The sequence below is a fragment of the Erpetoichthys calabaricus genome, chromosome 18, assembly GCF_900747795.2.
Source record: "Erpetoichthys calabaricus chromosome 18, fErpCal1.3, whole genome shotgun sequence".
NCBI classification, from domain to species: domain Eukaryota; kingdom Metazoa; phylum Chordata; class Cladistia; order Polypteriformes; family Polypteridae; genus Erpetoichthys; species Erpetoichthys calabaricus.
Genome location: NC_041411.2, coordinates 79,397,838 through 79,424,343, shown reverse-complemented (window position 1 = coordinate 79,424,343; position 26,506 = coordinate 79,397,838). Strand labels below are relative to the sequence as shown.

At 42.2% G+C, this 26,506-nt stretch overlaps 1 protein-coding gene across 3 annotated transcripts in view; it reads left to right on the top strand.

Moving 5' to 3' along the window:
* nek4 (NIMA-related kinase 4) overlaps positions 1–26,506 on the top strand; it is a 75,178-nt gene that overhangs the window by 37,067 nt on the left and 11,605 nt on the right. The window contains exons 7-13 of one of the 3 annotated variants that reach the window (XM_028824112.2): positions 1,884–2,288; positions 5,544–5,597; positions 9,077–9,184; positions 17,257–17,409; positions 19,429–19,492; positions 19,787–19,890; positions 23,518–23,609. In XM_028824112.2, coding sequence (XP_028679945.1) covers positions 1,884–2,288; positions 5,544–5,597; positions 9,077–9,184; positions 17,257–17,409; positions 19,429–19,492; positions 19,787–19,890; positions 23,518–23,609 — 980 coding nt within the window. Of the gene's footprint in view, positions 1–1,883; positions 2,289–5,543; positions 5,598–9,076; positions 9,185–17,256; positions 17,410–19,428; positions 19,493–19,786; positions 19,891–23,514; positions 23,610–26,506 lie in introns of all 3 variants that reach the window. The other 2 variants (XM_028824111.2, XM_028824113.2) reach the window with 2 other exon arrangements.

Genomic DNA, 26,506 nt, shown 5'->3' with positions numbered 1-26,506 from the left:
TCATATGTTGGTTAGTAAGAGAGAGAGAGAATGTGGTTGAACAAGCAGATTTATAGATTCTCTGTCCAACCCCTACAGCCAATAGGACATCATGGTACTTAAAAGCTTCTGGTAGAAGCCAATTCCAAACTGCCATACTTCAGATCAATGGAGGAATACAACATCTTAAAACCTTCCTTAGACCATATGTCTTTATGGCTTTCTTGCGGGGGTTGAAAGACTTTAGCAGAGAAACACTCGCCAAACTGGTTTAAGGCACACTCCCCCAATTCTGTTGTAAAATTCAAAAAGACCCATTCCTAAAGGGAGGGGGGGGGGGTAAACACTCATTAATGTAACAATAAATTACCTTGCTTTGCCTAAATTACAAATAAAGACATACAAAATATTTATCAAGTTATATGCAAAATCTTACATCACAACAGCGCCACATGGTCGTAGTGCCGTAACTGGCGCTCCCTCACAATGCAGGTCATGTGCCTCATTCGGGACTCTGTGAGCAACACAAAGTCAAACCAGCGGGACCCCAGGATTCTCCAAAGAGACACAGGAGTCCAGTTTTCATCTCAGGTCACTGGATAGCGGCCACGTCTCACAAACAGGGAGCACCAGGACTCTAATGACTTGGGCCTTTGTCCTTTTGCGGAGATATCAGCCGTGCCACACACCCCTTTCCAGCGACCTCATGACCGGATCACCCTTGGGTAATGGCGCCACATGGCCGTAGTGTCGTAACTGATGCACCTTCACAATGCAGGTCATGTGCCTCATTCAGGACTTTGTGAGCAACACAAAGTCAAACCAGCGGGACCCAAGGATTCTCCAAAGAGACACAGGAGTCCAGTCTTCATCTCTGGTCACTGTATAGCAGCCATTTTGAAGGTAACTGGCCAGTCTGGGTAAACCTAGAAAAAAGCAGTCAAATCAATGATGTAGAGGAGGACCATTTGATTATTAGGTCAGGTTAGGTTGGGGAGCATGCACTGGTACAGCACGTTGCCGCACCCACCATACGACAAAACCGTTCGAGATCCTGGTTGGCAATCCCCCCAGGCAGAGGGTCCAGTCCCACCCTCTGGAAATGACCCTCTATCTGCCGCAGCCAGGTGTTACGTGGGCGTCCCCTTGGTCTGATCACGCCACTCGGGTCCTCAACAATGAGGATCCTGCATGCCGGATCATCCTCGGGTAATCATGCCACATGCCCGTAGTGCCGTAACTGACGCTTCCTCACAATGCAGGTCATTTGCCTCATTTGGGACTCCGTAAGCAACACAAAGTCAAACCAGCGGGACCCAAGGATTCTCCGAAGAGACACAGGAGTCCAGTCTTTGTCTCAGGTCACTGGATAGCGTCCATGTCTCACAAACAGGGAGCACCAGGACTTTACAGACTTGGACCTTTGTCCTTTTGTTGAGATATCGGGGGCGCCACACACCCCTTTAAGGTGACCTCGTGACCCTTCCTGCTTTCCCAACCTGTCCACTGACTTCATAGCAAGAGTCGCCAGAGACATGCCAAGTCACTGCTGAGGTAAGTAAACCTCTCGACGAGGAGGACGATCCAGACGTGCGCCATGTGTGACATGACTCTTGTTTCTTTTTTTTTTTTTTTTTATGCGCAGTTTAATGATGTCAGAGTGTTTTCCCAGTGGAGAACTCCAGCAGATTACCTGTGCATGTAAACACAAATTTTTTAAGAAACTGGGTTTCTGTGTTAACAGTGTTAATCACCTTAACCTGATTCTATGCGTACATGTTAGCGCAGTGAGTGATGAAGGCTTTACAGTTTACGAAGAGAAGTTTGTGCCATTTCAAAATATAAACATATCATAGAATCTGTGGCAGTGATCTAAATGTTGTAATTTTTCCCCCATCCTATAGAATGAAGAAAAAGGTGCGAAAAAAATCAAAAAGCACGATCTCCCACTAGAAAGCCCTCTGCCTGCAAAGCCTTCCCTCCCTCCTGCTTTCAGTGGCGATGCTGTAAATACTTTAAATGCCTCCCTGGCAACCCTTAGCAAAGTGGATATTGATATGAAGCCTGACGACCCTAACAAAAGGACACCCGATCCAGAGACTGAATATATCTCCAATGTCACCAGCGCCGAGGAGCTGAAGAAGCCGTCCAAAGTGCAAGAGCTGTACCGACGATTGGGCTCAAAAACAGCGGAAAAAAGTAAACGCCCGGTGGCAAAACAGAACCATTTCCAAAATATGGACGAGAACGAGGACACTGCAGAGCTCCTTCGGGGTTTGCCTTCAAAAACCAATTCAGCGGACATACAGGTAACATTTTAGTACGAGTTCATCTACCCTGAGTTGCAGTTGTAGATGGGTTAGTTTCAAATTATTTTTGGTCAGTACGTGTCATTTAGAATTTTCTGTTAGATTTTGAACCCTTTTGTCAAACTTAAATTATGTTTTTTTTTTTTTTCATGTTCTTCAGTTTCTATTATGCGTAACTGTTTTAGTAAACGGGTGAAACTTTTTAAATTTTCTTTTGAAAATAATGAGTGATATTTCTTTTTTCCTTCTGGAAGATTCTGTAGCTCAGTAGTTAGGGCTGGTGTGTCTCAACATCTGAGCGCTTCATTCAAATGCCCTGCCTGCTCTTTGTGTCTCTCTGTTTTACACACTGAGGGGTTCAGAATCCCCCTAAAAGGCTGAACAGAGCAGGTCCCAATCCTAAATCTCTAATGTGTAGAAATGTCTTTGACCTTTACTTGAAAGTATACTAATGAGCACTTTGACTTTTTATGCCTTACATTGTCTTAACAGATTTTTCAAAAACTGTACCTATAAAGAAAATGTGGGAGACCCCAAACATTATGGCAGATTTCGCCCATTGTTTTTTTGTCTCCTGTCTTAAGTTACTAGAGCATGCACTCAAAGTTTTTGCTCACAAAGAGCATTGCACGTTAACAGAGTTGCACACAATGCTGCGAGTCCTCATTCTCCCAACTTTGGATCGCACAGAATGTCTTGTGATCAAAAATGTAATTGCAAAACAAATGTGGCGAACAGCAGTCCGGCTCTGCTCGCTGTGATGTTTGTGCCTTATTTTGTAATGAAACATGGATGACGATGGGGCTGGCATGACTTGTAGATGTTTCAGCGTGAACTGGGCTCGTATTGGCTGATGTCAGAGTGCATTTCAAATGAAGAACTCTGTGTTCGCCCATCAGTCGTGTTTCAACGTTTACAATTTGAAACTGGGGCGGTGCCAACCTGTTGGTAATTTTGTGGTGATTAAGACTAATCGCAAACCTATCTCATACTAGCCGTCCCCCGTGGCTCTGCCCGTATAGTAATGAAACAGGACAAACTTTAAAAATCAATAAACAAAAAGGGTATCGCTAGCGGAGGCAAGGTGCGCTCCAACACGTGGCGAGAGGTCGAGCGACTCGAACGGAGACTGGCGCGTGAGTGAGGAGGGTTCTGCCCGGCTCCCCACTCCTGACGTCACGCTTCCCCCTCCCCTCGGCCTGCAGTCTCTGTTTCAGATTAGTGCAAATATTTCGCTCGTGCAAGTGAACTATGAGAGAGGTCGCAAAATCAGCTGGAATGTTCAAGCAAATTCCAGAACAAAACCCCATCTAAATCCTTTTCGGTAGTTCTCTCGTTCGATAGCTAAGCAGATGTAAGATATGCCCCGAGGCTGGTACATGAGTGAGGAGGGCACTTTCCCTCGGCCCGCTGCGTGTCTCTCGGATTCGCACGTATAAATCGCTCCTGCAAGCAAACTGTGATGCTTCGTGCGACGAGAGAAGTCGCAAAATCATCCGGAATGTTCCAAGAAATGATAGAAAAAAATCTGATCTAAATCCATTAAGTAGTTTTCTTGTGAAAAGCGGACAGACAGACATTGGATTTTATATATATATATATAGAGAGAGAGATTACAGGGTAATCTGGGAAGATAATCGTTTAAAAGAGATAGCCCTCCCTGAAAATATTATAGCTTTTTTATATTATATTTGGCCCATGTTGTTTGTAGTGATGACCAAGAAGTAATGTTTAATTTCATATTCTCATGCAGATTAAAAGAAGAATTACAATAAATTACAATGAAATAGCATTGGTGACCACTGGGTTCTTTAATACAACAGTACATGATGTGGAAAAGCATCCGACACTCGCGTCACATAATCCACATGTTCGTTATCCAGTCAAATGCTCAAAACGGGCACAATGCAAAAAATTTTTTGTGGCTAAAATATTAACACTTACTTTGGGGGAGGGGGGGGGGGATCAGAGTACAACATAAACAGCAAATGCAAGTCAAATTTGGAATTGAAGGTCTGCCTCTCCCCCTCATTCATTGGTTAAGATTCCTGCCTTCAATTTAAAAGCACATTATTATAGGAATGTCTCTCCTGTTTATGTTGTATTCTAATTTTTCCAGAAGTAGCTAATAATTTTAACAAAAATGCACACGTTTTGTCCATTTGGAGTATATGACTGGATAACAGTCACGTGGAATATGCAACAGGCATAGCACAAGAATTGGTTTCTTTGTCCTTGGGTGTTTTTCATATTGTTTGCTGTTGTGCAACCTTGGTCACCATTGGATATTATTATATCGTGAACATTTTCTATTCTTGTCTCCTTCTGTGTAAAAACATGAGATTAAAAACTTTTCTCAGCCATCACTACAAACTACATGAGAGAAGTAACATTTAAGAAAAACTCGTTTTTGGGTGATATATTCCTTTAAGACTTACCTGAATTTAGGGTCACCTCTTGCAGCTGTTGAAGGGTTGAATCGGACCCAAAATTGAGTTGATAATTCTGTAATGTGTTCTTAGAGTTAAGAGTTAATCTTTATGAAATACAGTGAAATAAGCCTTGCTGGTAATACGCATACCTTACATTTCTGTAATCTGACCTATCTGGGTAAGGATTGCATAAAAACCTGAAACTCAAATTCCCAAAGGTGCAAAGGTTCCAAGCAAGAGCACTTGCTACTGAGAAAACTGAAACAATCCCTCATGTTGTGCAAGGCAGCCCCATCAGCTATGTAATTGTTTTGTAATAAATGGACAGTAAACCAACTGAGACCACCTCAGGGCAGAAGGCCAGAGCACCATGAAAGTGCTAGATGTGTAATTGCTGTAATAAGTACGTTATCATAATGGGAAGAGCCAGTGGAGTCTTGATCACAAAATGCCAAAAAGGGGGATGACATGCTTGGGAGTCTTGTATACAAACCGCAGTTGTATAAAATGTGAACGTCCTCCCTGTGTTTCTGGAAGTTTCTCTCCAGTTGCTCACCTTAATTCCTCATCAATAAGAGACACACATATGGACGTTAGGCTCAGTGGCGACTTTAAATCGTCCCCAGTATGAATGTGTGGGTGAGAGGTGTCCTCAGCCAAGGTTAGTTCAAGCTGTGTGGATATCGGCCCCCCAAGACCTGGAACTGATTAAGCAGGTTGGAAAATGGATGGGTGAAGATTTATCCTTCCATTTTTACCTGTTAATGTATCCAGATAAAACATTTATTTATTTGAGTTACTTCTTTTCTGTCTTTCTGTCCAGGAGAGCTTCGAGTCCACAGAAATGCTTTTAGAACCATTTGTTGCAGTTAAAGTGGTAGGTGACTCACGTCTACTTTCTTAGAGCCACTCAGATGTCATATTTTAACTGTTGTGTGTTAATGTGAACTGTAATTATCGAGTTTTATTTTGTTTTAAATAACAGAAAATATCATTCTTATGATGTTCAAGTTACATTATACTGCATGTGAACAACTCTACCAGTGTCTAATCATGATATGGTGGCTTATCTTCTTCATCTTTCGGCTGCTCCCATTAGGGATTGCCATGCTACAGCGGATCATCTTGTTCCATATCTCCCTGTCCTCGTCATCTTGTTCTGTCACACCCATCACCTTCATGTTTTCTCTCGCCACATCCATAAACCTTCTCTTAGACCTTCCTCTTCTCCTCTTATCTGGCAGCTCTATCCTTAGTACCCTTCTCTCATTATACCCCTCATCTCTCCTCTGCACATGTCCAAACCAACACAATCTCAACTCTCTGACTTTGTCTCCCAACCTGAGCTGACCCTCTAATGTCCTCATTTCTAATCCTATCCATCCTCGTCACACCCAATGCAAATCTTAGCATCTTTAACTCTGCCAACTCCAGCTCACTCTCCTGTTTTTTGGTCAGTGCTATGAATAAAAGGTAAAGTACCACTTGTGGTTAGTGGAAATAGCCCAAAAGTTGATAGAAATCTATGTTTTGTACCTAATACTTGTATGCAAAATGTGGTTGACCTAAGTGACAGCATGCTCATGTTTACATAGACATAGTACCAAAAATGGTATTTTCGGACTCTAAAACTTCGAGATTCATCAAAATGTCGAAATGGAATTTTTGGAGGATTCCAGTACTTACCCTACACTTCGTATACGAGAAAGTCAGGGAGGTCTAAAACATAAAGATTCATCAAAATCTCGACATCACATTTTTGGATGATTGCAGTACTTTCTCTATACTTTGTATATGAGAAAGTAAAAAAGGAGGCGCGCGTTTTGAAAAAAGGAGAGAAAGAGCTGGGAGAAACAGATCGTTCCCTTTTGAATCCTAAGGCACGGAAACTCCATGTGTAGATCGGTTTGAGCCCACGTGGAAACAAGTGCTGGCTAACCCGTGTTGGATTTCGGTGTGCACGGCGCTGCCTGTTAGTTGTGATGCTTGTGTCTTCCTCTTGACGGACATGGTAACGCCATTTTACCCAGGTGAGGTGGAGTTTGGCGTCCAGGAAAGCATTCTCTCCAAAACGATGAGAACGCTCCTTTTATATTGTAGAGGGGAACCGTGCCAATGTAACAATTTTACCAGTTCACTGGATTTAACTGCGAAATACTCAGGCCGGTTGGATCCAAAGAGGACGATCAAAAAGGGGATTGGAGAATGTGTGTGTGACTTATACTTTTTTTTATATATGTATATACAGGTGCTGGTCATAAAATTAGAATATCATGACAAAGTTGATTTATTTCAGTAATTCCATTCAAAAAGTGAAACTTGTATATTAGATTCATTCATTACACACAGACTGATGTATTTCAAATGTTTATTTCTTTTAATGTTGATGATTATAACTGACAACTAATGAAAGTCCCAAATTAGAATATCAATTAAGACCAATGCAAAAAAAGGATTTTTAGAAATGTTGGCCAACTGAAAGGTATGAACATGAAAAGTCTGAGCAGGTACAGCACTCAATATTTAGTTGGGGCTCCTTTGGCCTGGATTACTGCAGCAATGCGGCGTGGCATGGAGTCGATCAGTCTGTGGCACTGCTCAGGTGTTATGAGAGCCCATGTTGCTCTGATAGTGGCCTTCAGCTCTTCTGAATTGTTGGGTCTGGTGTATTGCATCTTCCTCTTCACAATACCCCATAGATTTTCTATGGGGTTAAGGTCAGGCGAGTTTGCTGGCCAATCAAGAACAGGGATACCATGGTCCTTAAACCAGGTACTGGTAGCTTTGGCACTGTGTGCAGGTGCCAGGTCCTGTTGGAAAATGAAATCTGCATCTCCATAAAGTTTGTCAGCAGCAGGAAGCATGAAGTGCTCTAAAACTTCCTGGTAGACGGCTGCGTTGACCTTGGACCTCAGAAAACACAATGGACCAACACCAGCAGATGACATGGCACCCCAAACCATCACTGACTGTGGAAACTTCACACTGGACCTCACGCAACTTGGATTCTGTGCCTCTCCTCTCTTCCTCCAGACTCTGGGACCTTGATTTCCAAAGGAAATGCAAAATTTACTTTCATCAGAGAACATAACTTTGGACCACTCAGCAGCAGTCCAAAGGCGAGACGCTTCTGACGCTGCTGTCTCTTGTTCAAGAGTGGCTTGACACAAGGAATGCGACAGCTGAAGCCCATGTCTTGCATACGTCTGTGTGTGGTGGTTCTTGAAGCACTGACTCCAGCTGCAGTCCACTCTTTGTGAATCTCCCCCACATTTCTGAATGGGTTTTGTTTCACAATCCTCTCCAGGGTGCGGTTATCCCTATTGCTTGTCCACTTTTTTCTACCACATCTTGTCCTTCCCTTCGCCTCTCTATTAATGTGCTTGGACACAGAGCTCTGTGAACAGCCAGCCTCTTTAGCAATGACCTTTTGTGTCTTGCCCTCCTTGTGCAAGGTGTCAATGGTCGTCTTTTGGACAACTGTCAAGTCAGCAGTCTTCCCCATGATTGTGTAGCCTACAGAACTCGACTGAGAGACCATTTAAAGGCTTTTGAGTTAATTAGCTGATTAGAGTGTGGCACCAGGTGTCTTCAATATTGAAACTTTTCACAATATTCTAATTTTCCGAGATACTGAATTTGGGACTTTCATTAGTTGTCAGTTATAATCATCAACATTAAAAGAAATAAACATTTGAAATACATCAGTCTGTGTGTAATGAATGAATCTAATATACAAGTTTCACTTTTTGAATGGAATTACTGAAATAAATCAACTTTGTCATGATATTCTAATTTTATGACCAGCACCTGTATATAAATGTCTGTGCTGTCTGTAAGTAGTCCTGTTTCTTCGGTCTCATTTACTTTTTCTGCTTGAATGTTATCTGCACAGTTCGCTATAAAACGGTGATTCAGTATTTATTTGTTCAATGTTGAGGATGATTTGCTAATCATGTATACAGTTCTGTTTTACATAATATATACTCTGTCTAATTAGTTTTGTTTGGTGGTTTTATTTATTGTTCATAAAAGACATCTCCATCAAAGGGGATCAAATTGGGGCTAAGGTTCTGTCCATTTTCTGAACCTGTTCGTATGAGTCTCTTACTAAGAGTAGGATGTTCTCGTGTCTGTCGGCTTCCTCATATTGCATTTTGAGGAACTCGCTACACAGTAATCAGTCAAATTTATACTTTCATTCTTTTGCAGACCTTTTCACAATGCTCTGTCCCTGTACTTAGTGAAGAACGCTAAACGAAAATAAGGAGTTAAACTGAATTAAAAAGTGTCCCCCTCCTTTAATTCTATTTTGGGAGAGGAGACTTGTCTAAAGCAGGATATCTTCTGTTGCAGGACGATTCATTTGGAGATGCCCCAGCTAGACTTCAGCCTCACAGTTCATCTTCTGAGCCTTCAGTCTCTCGGCAGCGAAGAGTCCAAAACAAAGAGCACAGTGAGGAGGTCGGTAACGTTAACTAATGTTATGTGTGGTTTTCACTTGTGAGGGCCAAGAGTTACTTCTATGAACTCATTTCACGCAAGACAGCATGGCAGCCAGGCCTTCAGGTTTGCTGGGTCAGGTGTTTTGTAAGATGTTAAATATCCATTCATTTTCTCGGGCCTGGAGCTATGGAGAGCCTGCACTTATCGTGTCACTTTAAACAAGGATGCAGCACACTTGAGTGAGGACACAATGCCAGTGTCGGGTCACAGATTGGCATAACCCGCATGTCCTTAGGATGTGGGAGGAAACCTGCACAGACCTGAGGAGAATGTGCTGATTACGCACAGATAGTGAGCAGGCTGGGAAGTGAACCAAAAGCCCAATCCAGTACATTACAGTATTTGGAAATGTGGCTACAATGTAGAATTATGATACAGAATTTAATTTTTGTTGTGTGCTTAGGCAGCACATCACTTGGATAGGTTTTTATTCTTTAATTTAAATAAAATTGTATAATTTACAGTGGGGAAAATAATTATTTGATCCCATGCTGAATTTGTACGTTTGCTCACTTACAAAGAAATGAACCGCATCTCTCATTTTTATGGTTGTTTCATTTTAATGGAGAGACTGAATATCAATCGAAAAAACATATTACATAAAAGTTATAAATTGATTTGCATGTATTTGAGAGAAATCAGGATTTGATCCCCCTACAACCCAGCCAGAATTCTGACTCCCACAGATTGGCAATTTCAATCAATCAATCAATTCCAGAGACTCCTGATCTCAACTCGTGATGTGTATAAAGCCCACCTGTCCACAGAAATAATTTCTTCCACTCCAACCTCTCCACCATGGTGGGCAACACCAAAGAGCTGTCAAAGGACGTTCAGGACAAAGCCAGAGTGGGCTACAAGACCACCACAGCAAGCAGCTTGGTGAGAACATGACAACTGTTGATGCGATTATTCGGAAATGGAAGAAATATATAAAATGACCATCAGTCGCCCCTTGGTCTGGAGCTCCATGCAAGGTCTCGCCTCATGGGGTGGTGAGGATGATGATGAGAAAGGTGAGGGCTCAGCCCAAAAAACTACACGGGAGGAGCTTGTTAATGATCTAAAGGCAGTTGGGACCACCATAGTCTTAAAGAACACCTTTGGTAACATACTATGCCTTAATGGATTGACATCTCGCAGCGCCCACAAGGTCCCCCTGCTCAAGATGGCACATCATCTACAGGCCCGATGTTCACTGACAGACTTAAGACGGGCCTGTTCATTTCTTTGTAAGTGAGGAAACTTACAAATTCAGCAGGGGATCTAATACTTATTTCCCCCACTGTATTTTATATACTGTCTTTAAATAGTTCGCACTAACTCAAGTTGCTTTACAAAGTGTAATGGTTTATTTTTTGAAATTGAGTACAGCTAATTATTGCTGTTCCTTACAGTATAGTGAAAAGTATTTGTTTCTTGGGTCACTGATGTAGAACCGACTAGCAACCGTACAGTAGAGATTACATGTATGCAGCAGACTCAAATTACTAAACAGAGCAATGTCATTTATAAATAAATAAATAGATGTAACCATTCCAGATTAAAAGCCAAATTACATAAATAAATAAACTGTTGGTTACGATACTTGAAAGTTCCCAAGTACAGAGTCACAAAGACTTCTAAAAATGCCCACTAGAGGGAGAAACCATCAAACCTGGGTGGTAACAAGGTCAAACTCTTCTTAAAATAAGAGTTCTTTTTCCAAAAATATGCCCTGGGCATGAAGAACATCTGTGGAGCACCAAAAGCAAAGAGGTTGCAATACGACAGTTCAGTCGCAAACACAGTGCCAGCATAGAATCCAGAAAAAAGGTTCAGAAATTTAGAAAAATCACAAAAGCACAATAATAAACATAAGAGAAGTTGCCACACCACAAGCTCATTCACAATGAACCGCAGGGGACTGTGGGTTGCCCTTGACTTCATGGGGCAAATTAAGCAAATGTGGTTTGTAACTTCTGGTGTAACCGTAGAATACTTAGAAAACTAGGAATTGACAACTTACTTAATTATTGTGAAGTACAATTAAATGAAAATAGTGAACTTGAAAACCCCTGATGTAGTGCGATAGCCCCAATGACTCACTCATAGTGATCTGCGACTGGCGATGACAAAGTTAAACCGGGTGATTTTGTCGCAGGTTGTAGGGGCGAACGCCAACCAGTGAGCACTCAGAGTGAAGTACACCGTATACAGCCATATTGTCCACGACCCAACAAATGTGCTCTTCATCAGGTTTTACAACATACCATCCTTTGTTTCTCATTACAAAGGAAAACCGACAACAATGGTAGCAGAGGTGGCTACCAGCTGCTTGTTCTCCACGTTGTTTGTCCCAATTATTATTCCACTGTACCCCAGGCTGATGGGCTGCCAAAATGTATTGACGTGGCAATAGGAAATCTGAAACTGTGCTAAGAAGTCATAAGGGGGTCTTTGCAATCCTTTGTCCCTTGCAATTCCTAGTCATGTAATCTGACATTCTGAAGGCAACAAGATCCAGCAACTGGAGTTGTTAAAAGTGAAGTGCCTGTAACCTTGAAGTTGTGTAGTATGACGTTGGCCCACCCAGCAGTATGCAGTAATTGCCTGAAGAGCATTGGGTGATCAGATGTCTGTGTTAATTATGCACCTTTTAAAGTCTGTGTGTAATGTCACTGATCACTTTGACCATCTGCAGAACTTGTAAAAGCCGTAAGATTATAGAGGGCAGGGCAGGACTACCGGCACTAAAATTACACCCAGTTTTCTTACTATTAACTCTTTTAGGGCTAATTATTTTTTTTCCCTTTTGTTCCAGGGCCGAATATTTTTCCGGAAAACTCGGTTTTCTAAAAAGCAAACAAAGCAATGGTTTCACAGATAAATCAACAACAGTCTCTTTAACTCACCAAGAATAAAGAAATTGCTGTTTATTTTAAATTGGTGTTTTTCCCGTTGTTTTCGACTTCAGCGTTCACACGTCTCAGAGGTTCAGCTGGATATGCACACACCAAGCACTGAAAATTTGCCTTAAGCGATTACCTTTAACATTGTTTTCACTTCTGTTTCTTGTATTTAGCGCATATGGTTTTTTCTCCATTCAGTTGGCACTACACCATTTCACGCTAATTCATCTCATTAATGGTTTCACTTCTTTACCTGACCATCGCATGCTAGCATTTCAGTTCTTGGTTGCATCCCACATTTCTAGTTTATTGTCTTCCTTTTGTCTACTTACCATCAATTTTCGGAAACAACGTCCGGGATAAGCCAGAGTGACCCTCTAACCAACGCTGGCAGTCCATTACAGTGCATTTATGCATTTGCTCCTGCTGAACAGTTTGCAACTGCCAAATAACGTAACCCACCTGTAGGATTCTAGAGGGAGGTCGAAGACCGCGAAAGAACTCGCACAGTCGCGTGGTAAGGGTGCAGACCTAATGCAGTCAGCGGCTGGGCAAGAACGCTGAAGCCGTGCGGTCGAAGTGCCAACTGCTTTCATTTTCACCGATCCTAACAGTAGCTGCTGGCATGAACTGCATGTTGATTGTGAATAAGGACGCTACTAACGCCTTACAGTTCAATATTGTGTTTTCAAAGCTTTAAACCTAATCATTTATAGTAATTAACAAAAAAAGGGAAAACTTAAACATTTTGTAGCAGCAACTCCAAAAGGTGGAAGTTAAAACATCATAGTATCAGTCATAGGCATATAAAGCCTTATTGAATAACAGTTTACTTATTCCTTTCTTTAATTATTTTTGCATGGTTATCCTGATTATTAAATGGGATTATGTTGAACAGCTCTTGTTGATTTCCTTGTGCCTTCATAATTTATTTTTATGAGCGATTTATCTTCAAACTTTATGGTTCTCAACTCCTACTTCTCACACCATAAGCCCTGGCTTTGGGTTACAGCACTCATTGAGGGGTGGCGTCTGTCACTGGAAATGTGGCCAGTTGATTGGATGGCAAATTGAAAGACTACTGAGCAAAATATGCAAGTCTATGTATACATATGTGTATGTATGTGAAATATATACAGGACTATTCAAAATGAAAGAGCAGATTTCAAAAATACTGTATAAGACAGAAACACATTCCGCACATCACTGGATAGAGGAAAGTTCAAAGTTTAAACGCCTGCCTAAAAGTACCTGTGAATGCCACAGAGCGCTGTTTCTTGTTTAGAGTAAAATGACAACAACACCACATGAGAAATCATTTTGCGTGCTGTAATTTGCGAAGTGCGAGTCCATTGTTCAAGTGCAACATGAATTACGCCCACGATTCAACAAACAGCCGCCTTGCCATAAGCAAATTTACGAATGGCATAAAAGAAGGTTGCATATGCAAACCTAAAAGCACTGGTCGTCCACGCACGTCAGATGAAATTGTTGAGCGTATCCAAGGTGTGTTTGAACGGACCCCTAGGAAATCCACATCACGGGCAAGCATTGAACTTGGAATTTCTCAAACCACAGTAAGGCGTGTTCTTAGACAGCGTCTGCAAATGAAGCCTTACAAGTTGGGGATACGTTAAAGAAAGAGTGTTTGTTCACCTGCTAATCTTCGAGATTTGAAACATCGAATTGAGGAAGCTATAAATTCAGTAACTAGAATATGTATATATGTGTATAATTCTCTACCTTGTAATATTTGGGACAAAGACACATTTTTCCTTGACTTTCCTGGACTTCTGCTTCACAGTTTTAAAATGACAAATCAAGCAATTCCGACATTGTGATTAAAGTGTACATTGCAGACTTTCATTTACCGGGATATGCTTAAGTTTTAATCACACAACTCTCTTTTTCTACACAGTACCTCCATTTCAGGGTACCATAATGTTTGGGACAGTTGTTGTCACAGGTGGGTTTCATGAGTTCACAAGATACCTCGGCCTGCTTCTACCCTTTGGAGTCTGCGATTGCCGTTGTTCAACATGAGGACAGAAGCTGCACCAATGAAAGTTGACAAAGCCATTATGGGGCAAAAAAAAAACCAAGAATAACGCGATCAGGGACATTGGTAAAACCTTAAGATGAGCTAAATCAACTGTCTGGAAAGTCATGAAGAAGAAAAAACACACTCTGGACTGACAGGCCAAGGAAGACCTCCCAGTGCTGACAACAGAAGAATCCTCACTATGGTCAAGAAACATCCCCAAACGCCTGTCTGACAGATTAGAAACAGGAGGTCTTCAGGGGGCCGATGTCTGTGTCTGTGTGTGTGTGTGTGTGTCAAGAGACGATTATCACAAACAGAAGACTTCATGAACAGAAACATGGAGGCCACACTGCAAGATGCAAACCACTAAAGCAGGATGGCCAGATGAGAGTTTTGTGAAAAAGGGCATCAGAGAGCCTGCAGAATTCTGGGAAAAAGGTCTTGTGGACAAGCAAGACAAAGATGAACCTCATCAGAGTGATGGCGAGAGGAAAGTGTGGAGATGACAAGGAACAGGTAAAGCAGACCACCTCATCTTTAAATATGTTGCTAGGGGTGCTGTGGCTTGGGCTTGTATGGCTGGCACAGGTATTTGGCACACTTTCTCTTCATTGATGGAGGAACTGCTGGAAGTTGAGTAAATGCCTCCAAACTCACTGGACAACTTTTCATCCTACACAAAATAACGACCAAAAAATACTGCTGAGGCAACACGGCAAAGTTAAAGATTGGACAATTCTTGAATGGCCAAGCAAGAAAACTTAAATGTGACGTGCCCACCAAAATGAGCGGGAGCTATAGATAGATACTTTATTAATCTCAAGGGGAAATTCACAAGATGGCTGCATTAGAGGCTTGGCAGAGCAACACCAGAGAAGAAAGACCCTCAGTACCCAGTGATGTCCATGCATCGCAGACCTGAAGCAGTTCATTGCATGTGAGGGATATGCGAAAAAGTCTTAAATATTGCGAGACCGTGAGTCTCATGGAGACACGGATAGCGAGCCTCCCGGTGCCGTGGATAAGGTGGTAATAGAAGCCAGTGTATGCTTTGGGGACGCGCATTTTACCTGTTTCGCTAGGGGGGGGGGGGGGTGGTTATATGAAAAAGAGAATGAAGTTTTATTAAATGTACCGTCATTGAGGGCTTTGCTCACATCGTGTTTGTTCTTCTTTTTTCACTGTGTTGTGTTCACTGGGCTTTGCTCTGGGTGGACAGGTGCGCACAGAGCCATTGTCGGTTTTAAACGTGGCGTGATTTGAGGGTTGTTAATATAATAAAAGTATCTGTTAAGGGTGCTAACGTCGGTTATGATTTCGTTTTTGTCACTGTTGGGATTTGGATAAAGTGATTGTAGCCCCCTCCCCATGGATAAGAATGGAGATGCCTTGGTGAAGCGTACCATTAGATGGGCTGCTTTTAGGTTATTTAAGGCTGAATAGACAGGAGGAGGGGGGGAAATCACACTGCAGTAGAGAGAGACCATGTGGCTCAGTGGCTGGCGGGTTCTAGGTATATGTGAAAAAATGACAACCCCAGTAAGCCAGTGTTGACCCCTGGTTTTTTATATATACAATAATCCCTCACTTATCGCGGGAGACAGGTTCCAAGGCCGACCGCGATAACTGAATTTCCGCGAAGTAGGGACACCATATTTATTTAATTATTTAACGTGTATTTGGACGTTTTTAAACCCTCCCTGTATTGTTTACAACCCACCCTTTACTCTATTAATAACAGGGACAACTGCTAAGCAATATGAAATCGGTAGATAAGTTTACACTTACTGTATAGCGAAGTACACGTAGCAGCTTGTAGGCGGTCATGACGTCGTCGACCTTGTTGCAAAGATTCCTAAAGCAGATTCCATCCAGACTACTGCCTTATCACGTCCACTTGCAACTCGTTTTGCGCCCTGGTTAAAGGACACTGCGGCCGTAGATCTTATATGCTTTTCCTCCTTTTTAAATAAAAAGAATCGTGGACTCATTGATGCTGTAATGGTGTCCTGCAGCGGTGTAGCTGTTCTCTTCCTTCAACATATCCAAAACTTTTACCTTTTCTGCAATCATTTGCATCTCCTGTTGGCGCTTGGACACGGCCCCTGAAGCATTAGCACGTTAATGCTGAATGAGTGAGATGAGACTTCCTGGTTAATGCAGCACTCCGTCGCTGAGCCAATCAGCAGCACACAGGAACTTAACTGCGTGCTCTGATTGGGTAGCTTCTCAGCCATCCGCCAATAGCATCTCTTGTATGAAATCAACTGGGCAAACCAACTGAGGAAGCAAGTACCAGAAGTAAAAAGACCCATTGTCCGCAGAAACCCGCGAAGCAGCGAAAAATCCGTGTTATATATTTAGATATGCTTACATATAAAATCCGCGAAAAGTGAACCGCGAAGTAGCGAGGGATTACTGTATGTGTGTGTGTGTGTGTATGTATGTATGTATGTATGTATGTATGTATGTATGTATGTATGTATGTATGTATATATATATATAATAATTTACTTTCTTCTTTTTTCACTGTATATACGGTTGCACCCTGAGAGCGATTTGAAAAGGATTGTATGCAATAAACTGCAACTTCTTTAGTTTTAACATCTTGGCATCAAGACTACAAGCAGCACACCTGCAGTTGCTGGTGTGTTACGACAAATATCACAACGGCTTTAACAGACCTGCCATTGCTGTGGCCCAAACACTATGGTGACCTGAAATGGGGTGGCCCGTGTAGAAAAAGGTGTTGTGTGACCAAAATGTTAGCAAATCCCCTTAAATGAAAGTCTGCAAATGTGCACTTTAATCACAAGGTCAGAATTGTCTAATTTTTAAATTTCAACTGTGGAGCAGTGGTTGGTTTGGGGGCCTTGGGGGATTCGAGGAAAAAGGGAGTCTAGTATGTTCCCAGCATTACCTGTCAGTCTTGTAAAGGGTAATTGTTGTACCGTTTTGCTGCTTACAGTTCATCAACTACAGCACCAACTTCTTTTTGCCGGTCAGTGAATTCAGTGCTGCTGTATTTCTTGCACATTTGCTAAGCCTTAGTTTTGATGGCTGGTTAACACTGCTGTGTAATTTCGTTGTTCCAGTTTAGGGTGGTACCTCCCAGGCCTTTGCCTTGCCCCCCTCAGAGTACCAACACGAGTCATGAAAAGAAGAACCGCAGTAATTTGGAGATCCAACAAGGTGGAATATCCCGGTCACTTTGCGGTTCAAAAAACGGCGACGTGATTGCATCACAGGTTTCCTTTTTCTGTTTTTTTTTTTTCAGTTCTGAATATATACTTCTGTTTTTCCTTCTCTTAAACTAACTTTTCTGTACTTTAGTAGCCAAGGAAATCTTATATGATCTGTATGTAATTTCACAAGCAAACAATTTAATTCTGTTACCCTGTGTATTAGAAAATCACAAAGAGGTTGCAGGTAGATACAGTCATATGAAAAAGTTTGGGAACCCCTCTTAATTCTTTGTATTTTTGTTTCTCATTGGCTGAACTTCTTTTTAATATCTGACATGCCTTAACTGTTAAGGGTGCTAACGTCAGTTATGATTTCATTTTTGTCACTGTTGGGATTTGGATAAAGTGATTGTAGCCCCCTCCCCATGGATAAGAATGGAGATGCCTTGGTGAAGCGTACCATTAGATGGGCTGCTTTTAGGTTATTTAAGGCTGAATAGACAGGAGGAGGGGGGGAAATCGCAGTAGGATTTCAGCAGTGATATTAAGTTTATTGGATTAACAGAAAATATGCAATATGCTTCATAACAAAATTAGAAAGGTGCATAAATGTGGGCACCCCAACAGAGATATGACATCAATACTTAGTGGACCCTCCTTATGTAAATCTAACAGCCTCTCGACGCTGTCCTCCTATAGTCTCTGATGAGTGTCTGATTCTGGATGGAGGTATTTCTGACCATTCTTCATACCAAATCTCTCCAGTTCAGTTCAATTTGATGGACAGCCTGCTTCAAATCATCCCATAGATTTTCGATGATATTCAAGTCGGGGGACTGTGATGGCCATTCCAGAACATTGTACTTCTCCCTCTGCATGAATGCCTTTGTAGATTTCCAACTGTGTTTTGGGTCATTGTCTTGTTGGAATATCCAACCCCTGTGTAACTTCAACTTTGTGACTGATGCTTGAACATTATCCTGAAGAATTTGTTGCTATTGGATTGAATTCCTCCAACCCTCGACTTTAACAAGGGCCCCAGTCCCTGAACTGGCCACACAGCCCCACAGCATGATGGAACTTCCACCAAATTTGACAGTAGGTAGCAGGTGTTTTCTTGGAATGCGGTGTTCTTCTTCCGCCATACAAAGTGCTTTTTGTTCTGACCACATAACTCCCATTTTTCTCTCATCAGTCCAAAGCACTTTGTTCCCAAATGAATCTGGCTTGTCTAAATGAGCATTGGCATACAACAAGCGACTCTGTTTGTGGCGTGAGTGCAGAAAGGGCTTCTTTCTCATCACCCTGCCATACAGATGTTCTGAATTGTAGAACGATGTACAGATACACCATCTGCAGCAAGATGTTCTTGCAGGTCTTTGGAGGTGATCTGTGTGTTGTCTGTCACCATTCTCACAATCCTGCTCATATGCTGTTCCTGGATTTTTCTTGGCCTGCCAGACCTGCTGGGTTTAACAGCAACTGTGCCTGTGGCCTTCCATTTCCTGATTCCGTTCCTTACAGTTGAAACTGACAGTTTAAACCTCTGAGATGGCTTTTTGTTGCCTTCCCCTACACTAGGAGACTCAACAATCTTTGTTTTCAGATCTTTGGAGAGTTGCTTTGAGGATCCCATGCTGTCACTCTTCAGAGGAGAGTCAAAGGGAAGGAAGTACAACTTGCAATTGACCACCTTAAATACCGTTATATCTCATGATGGACACACCTGTCTATGAAGTTCAAGGCTTAATGAGCTCATCACACCAAGGAATCAGCATTGAGCAGTGACAGGCATTCAAATCAGCACAATGACAAGTGGACCCACATTTGTGCACAGCCAGTTTTTCACATTTGATTTCATTTCATACAACTAAATACTGCGTCACTAAAAATCTTTGTTCGGAAAACACTGCAGTACTCAGATGTTCCTAGGAAATGAAAGTCATACCACTGTTATCTTTTTTTGTTGAAAGGAGAGTCCATTATTATGCAGGCTGAGAGGGGGTCCCAAACTTTTTCATATGACTGTAGGTGTGAGCTCTCTGCGTCATTAACTGACATTCACACTTCTGCACTTTCAAGGAGCGCCCCCTGTCTGCAAGAGAGAGAAGACGACTTAAACAGTCACAGGAGGATTTTTTCGCCGGTAAGACATTTTCATTAATCTTCTTTCTTAAACTACAGTGGAATCAGACACTTTCACTTTCTGCACCTTCTAATCTAAATGGCATTTTTAAGAAAATGATTGCTTTCCAGTTAAGAAACTGCTTCTAACTAAAGCCTACAGACATTACAGTTCAGTGGGACCAGATTTGCCCATCTCTTGTTTAGAGGCCTGAAAGTCTCCGAAAACCAGTAAATGTTCTCACAAAAGGCAGATGTCAAGTGTCCTAAAGGGGAAAAAAGCATTTCATTTGTCCTTTTGTTCTTTCTTTTTTAGTTAATCTACCAAGACGGGCATCTCATGATGTAGTTTTGGACTCCAAGAAACCATCAGCTGGAATAATTCGGTCATCATCTGATCTTATTACACATAAAGAAAAGGTAAATAAAGCAGAGGACATATATTTATATGTGACTAGCCGTCCCTTGCAGCTCCACTCGTGTAGTAGGGAAACGGGACAAACTTCAAAAATCAATTAACAAACGGGTACCTCTAGCTAAGCGGAGGCAAGGAACACTCCAAAACGCAGAGGTAGACCGACTTGAATGGAGGCTGGCGCATGAGTGAGGAGGGCCCCATCCAGCTGCATGTCTCTCGGATCTGCGCAAATAAATCGGTAACGCAAGTGAACTGTGATACTTAGTGTGATGAGAGAACTCGCAAAATCAACTGGAATGTTCAAGCAAATTATACAAGTAAACCCGTTAAGTAGTTTTCTCATTCGCTATCTAAGCGGAGGTAAGGTACACACCCCGAGGCTGGAGTGTGAGTGAGGAGGGCCCCGGCCCGCTGCATGTCTCTCGGATTTGCGCAAATAAATCGGTACCGCAAGTGAACTATGATACTTACTGTGAAGAGAGAAATCGCAAAATCAACCGGAATGTTCCAGCAAATTCTAGGAACAAAAAAAAAAAGATCTAAATCTGTGAAGTAGTTCTCTTGTTCCCTAGCTAAGCGGAGTTAAGGTTACGCCCTGAGGCAGACGCGTGAGTGAGGAGGGCCCTGCAGCTTGTTGAGTCTCTCTCGGATTCATGCTAATAAATCGGTACCACAAGCGAACTGTGATTCTTAGCGTGATGAGAAAAGTCGCAAAATCAACCGGAATGTTCAAGCAAATGATAGGAAAAAATCCCAATCTAAGTCCGTTAAGTAGTTCTCTCATTCGCTAGCAAAGTGGAGGCAAGGTACGCCCCGAGGCTGGAGAGTGAACAAGGAGGACCCTGCATGGCTCCCCACTCCTGACATCACGCCTCCTCCTCCCCTCGGCCCACAGCCTTTGTCTCAGATTAGCACGAATATATCACTCCTGCAAGTGAACTCTGATTCTTAGTGCAAAGAGAGAAGTCGCAAAATCAACCGGAATGTTCAGCCAAATTATAGGGGAAAAAAAAAAAAAAATTATCTAAATCCGTTAAGTAGTTTGCTCAAGAAAAGCAGACAGACGGACGTTGGATTTTATATCTACAGTGCATCCGGAAAGTATTCCCAGCGCATCACTTTTTCCACATTTTGTTATGTTACAGCCTTATTCCAAAATGGATTAAATTCATTTTTTTCCTCAGAATTCTACACACAACACCCCATAATGACAACGTGAAAAAAGTTTACTTGAGGTTTTTGCAAATTTATTAAAAATAAAAAAACAGAAATCCCATATCCATAAGTATTCACAGCCTTTGCTCAACACTTTGTTGACGCACCTTTGGCAGCAATTCCATCCTCAAGTCTTGTTGAATATGATGCCACAAGCTTGGCACACCTATCCTTGGCCAGTTTCGCCCATTCCTCTTTGTAGCACCTCTCAAGCTCCATCAGGTTGGATGGGAAGCGTCGGTGCACAGCCATTCTAAGATCTCTCCAGATATGTTCAATCAGATTCAAGTCTGGGCTCTGGCTGGGCCACTCAAGGACATTCACAGAGTTGTCCTGAAGCCACTCCTTTGATATCTTGGCTGTGTGCTTAGGGTTGTTGCCCTGCTGAAAGAGGAACCGCCGCCCCAGTCTGAGGTCAAGAGCGCTCTGGAGCAGGTTTTCATCCAGGATGTCTCTGTACATTGCTGCAGTCATCTTTCCCTTTATCCTGACTAGTCTCCCAGTCCCCACAGCATGATGCTGCCACCACCATGCTTCACTGTAGGGATGGTATTGGCCTGGTGATGAGCGGTGGCTGGTTTCCTCCAAACACGACGCCTGCCATTCACACCAAAGAGTTCAATCTTTGTCTCATCAGACCAGAGAATTTTCTTTCTCATGGTCTGAGAGTCCTTCAGGTGCCTTTTTGCAAACTCCAGGCGGGCTGCCATGTGCCTTTTACTAAGGAGTGGCTTCCGTCTGGCCACTCTACCATACAGGCCTGATTGGTGGATTGCTGCAGAGATGGTTGTCCTTCTGTAAGGTTCTCCCCTCTCCACAGAGGACCTCTGGAGCTCTGACAGAGTGACCATCGGGTTCTTGGTCACCTCCCTGACTAAGGCCCTTCTCCTCCGATTGCTCAGTTTAGATGGCCGGCCAGCTCTAGGAAGAGTCCTGGTGGTTTCAAACTTCTTCCACTTACAGATGATGGAGGCCACTGTGCTCATTGGGACCTTCAAAGCAGCAGAAATTTTTCTGTAACCTTCCCCAGATTTGTGCCTCGAGACAATCCTGTCTCAAAGGTCTACAGACAATTCCTTTGACTTCATGCTTGGTTTGTGCTCTGACATGAACTGTCCACTGTGGGACCTTCTATAGACAGGTGTGTGCCTTTCCAAATCAGGTCCAGTCAACTGAATTTACCACAGGTGGACTACAATGAAGCTGCAGAAACATCTCAAGGATGATCAGAGGAAACAGGATGCACCGGAGCTCAATTTTGAGCTTCATGGCAAAGGCTGTGAATATTTATGTACATGTGCTTTCTCAATTTTTTTATTTTTAATAAATTTGCAAAAACCTCAAGTGAACTTTTTTCACGTTGTCATTATGGGGTGTTGTGTGTAGAATTCTGAGGAAAAAAATGAATTTAATCCATTTTGGAATAAGGCTGTAACATAACAAAATGTGGAAAAAGTGATGCGCTGGGAATACTTTCCAGATGCACTGTATGTATAGCGATGTATAAAATTGGTAAACAGTACTGGTAACAATCTTAACTGGAATGCAAATACAAAAAAAAAATATTCTCTCAATGCAATCAGCGTTTATTTCTCCTTTGTAAACTCAAAACTATTTAAAGTAGACCAGGCCCTCATGTTGTCCTCCTATCGCAGTCTGATTCAGTCCGTTATCACTTTCAGTTTCTTTGCCTGGTTTAGTGGACTGACAAACCAAAATTTAAAAAAGCTTCAGCAGTTTACTAAGCATGCAGCTCACGTTATTGGGGCTGATGGAGATGATCTGGCGAGTGTGCGGGAGTCACAGGACAAAGCTAAAGAAACTGGAAATCCTCTCAACTGACGACAGGCACCCATTATGTGTAGAACTTCACTTCAGTAAATCAGGAAAGAGAGTCGCTTTGAAAATCCACACAAACCGCTCCAGAAATTCCTGTCTTCCTAGTGCCATACGACTTTTTAATAATAAGGGATATCGGAGAAAATGATCGCGGTTTGATACGCATCCTGTAACCATTTTTGTATAAATATCAAGCTGCCGTACCTTCGCCTGTCTTGTCTCCATTTGTTTTGTTTAATTTCTTCCTGTCTTGTTGTTAGATGAAACTGAGAAGGAAAATTTCATGTTTTCTTGTGTTTATATGACTAAATAAAGCAACCTTGAATCTTTAAAAAAAATAAATAAATAAATAAATAAAACAAATCTTTTGGCTTGGATATAGGCATCAGCCAAGGACAGTATGTAATAATAGTGATAATCGTATTGTTTAAATTATGTAGCCAATCAAGTTAAGTTTAACCGTCTTCAGTTTTCGGCTGCTTTTACTTTTCCATGGTGGCCATGCATAACAACGTCTTTGAGGTGTTTTGTTTTTTTTTTTTTTTATTATTATTATTATTATTTTCCAAAAGCAGCAGGTGGCAGCGATGCAGCATCTGTCTGATGAGGATGAGTGCAGCTCTTCGACGAGTTCTACTGACCGGTCAGAGGGAGAATGCAAGGATGGGTGAGAATCATTTTAAAATATATACTTGTTTACTTACTATTATCGGGAGCTTTAAGAACCATAATACAAAATTCTCTATAATTATATGTACAGTATACACACACAGACGAGTGTTTTTAAAAGATTAAGGTGTATAATCCTACTGTACATTTATTCAATGCTTGTGCATTTAGAAACCCAGACTTAGTCAAATGCTGTAGTGCTTTTCTGTTTAATCCCCAGGTTTATGCCGACATTTGTTCCACTTTGACCCCATGGTGTCCATCCCCATCCAAGGCACAGCAGCCAGAATTTTACAACCTTTGATTTCCATCCCTATATACAAAATTGTAACGGCCGACCCACTTGTCCGGAACGGCAGCTACACCACCACCAAGACCCATGGCCTGGTAAACTGAGAAATCATTAGACCAGACAAGCTGTACTACTTCCTAATAACTTCCCCTGATCGGCGGTTAAATAATCAAAAAGCAAAACGTATATCAAATACTAATACGTATATGCAGTCATATGAAAAAGTATGGGAACTCCTCTTAATTCTTTGGATTTTGGTTTCTCATTGGCTGAACTTCCTCTAGACAGGTGCATAAATGTGGGCACCCCAACAGAGATATGACATCAATACTTAGTTGAGCCTCCTTTTGTAAATCTAACAGCCTCTCGACGCTGTCCTCCTATAGCCTCTGATGAGTGTCTGGACTCTGGATGGAGGTATTGTTCACCATTCTTCATACCAAATCTCTCCAGTTCAGTTACATTTGATGGACAGCCTGTTTCAAATCATCCCATAGATTGTCGATGATATTCAAGTTGGGGGACTGTGACGGCCATTCCAGAACATTGTACTTCTCTCTCTGCATGAATGCCTTTGTAGATTTTGAACTGTGTTTTGGGTCATTGTCTTGTTGGAATATCCAACCCCTGCGTAACTTCAACTTTGTGACTGATGCTTGAACATTATCCTGAAGAATTTGTTGCTATTGGGTTGAATTCATCCGACCCTTGACTTTAACAAGGGCCCCAGTCCATGAACTAGCCACACAGCCCCACAACATGATGGAACCTCCACCAAATTTGTTTTTTGTCAGGTGTTTTTCTTGTAATGCGGTGTTCTTCTTCCGCCATGCAAAAGCGCTTTTTGTTCTGACCAAATAACTCCATTTTTGTCTCATCAGTCCAAAGCACTTTGTTCCCAAATGAATCTGGCTTGTCTAAATGAGCATTGACATACAACAAGTGACTCAGTGTGTGGCGTGAGTGCAGAAAGGGCTTCTTTCTCATCACCCTGCCATACAGATGTTCTTTGTGCAAATTGCGCTGAATTGTAGAACGATGTACAGGTACAGTAATCCCTCGCTACTTCGCGGTTCACTTTTCGCGGATTCACGACTTCGCGGGTTTTTAAATACAAGTGATTGCCCGCCTATCGCGGAAGTTATGTTCCAGACCCATCAGCAACAGGAAAAAATCCGCGATATAGAAAGACCATATAAATAAACATTTTTATAGTTTAAGCCTTAAAATTCCCATCCCACATGCTTTAAACACATGTAATCTTATAAAACACACTTTGTTAACACATATGATATGTGGATGTCGGGCTAAGGATATGAGTAACATCTCACTATTATAAAACATTTTAACTTCACACAAGACAAGACAGTGAGACAGGAAAATAGGTGATGTACACCTAAAAGCCTGATTGTACAGGCTTTTAAATTATTGACACGCAGAGCGACAAGCAGCACAAAGTCCACTTCTCCTTAGCGTTCATTCAGCTCCCCACCCCCTTGACAATGCGAAGTGGCAGGAGCCTACTGCGCTTCCGGGGAGGGGGGGTTTGAGCGAAGGTGCGTTCAGCTCTCACACACCCACACACACACACTCCTCGAGCAGAGCGACAAGCAGGCGTTTTGGCAGAAGCAGCACAAAGTCCATTTCTGCTCAGCGTGAGTTCAGCTGCCCCCCTTCACAAAGCGAGTGCAGACACATTGACGTCTGATCGCTGCGTGCAGGCAGTGTGCAGTGTTGTTCTGAGGTGTTTAAGAATGTAGAAAGTGTTTAAGAGCATAGGAAGTGTTTATAAGAGCATGGGAAAGGTTAACAAGAGAGTGAGAAAGGTTTATAAGAGTGTGGGAAGGGTTTATAAAGCCTTAAAATATGTATAAATAATAAAATAAATATAGGTCGCTACTTCGCGGATTTTCACCTATCGCGGGGGGCTCTGGAATGTAACCCCCGCGATAGGTGAGGGATTACTGTACACCATCTGCAGCAAGATGTTCTTGCAGGTCTTTGGAGGTGATCTGTGGGTTGTCTGTCACCATTCTCACAATCCTGCTCATATGCTGCTCCTGTATTTTTCTTGGCTTGCCAGATCTGTTGGGTATAACAGCAACTGTGCCTGTGGCCTTCCATTTCCTGATTCCATTCCTTACAGTTGAAACTGACAGTTTAAACCTCTGAGATGGCTTTTTGTAGCCTTCCCCTAAACCAGGAGACTCAACAATCTTTGTTTTCAGATCTTTGGAGAGTTGCTTTGAGGATCCCATGCTGTCACTCTTCAGAGGAGAGTCAAAGGGAAGGAAGCACAACTTGTGATTGACCACCTTAAATCCCTTTATATCTCATGATGGACACACCTGTCTATGAAGGCTTAATGAGCTCATCACACCAAGTAATCCGCATTGAGCAGTGACAGGCATGCAAATCAGCACAATGACAAGGGGACCCACATTTGTGCACAGCCAATTTTTCACATTTCATTTCATTTCATACAACTAAATACTGCGTCTCTAAAAATCTTTGTTCAGAAAACACCGCAGTACTCAGATGTTCCTAGGAAATGAAAGTCAGACCACTGTTATCTTTACTGTTGTAAGGAGAGTCAATTATCA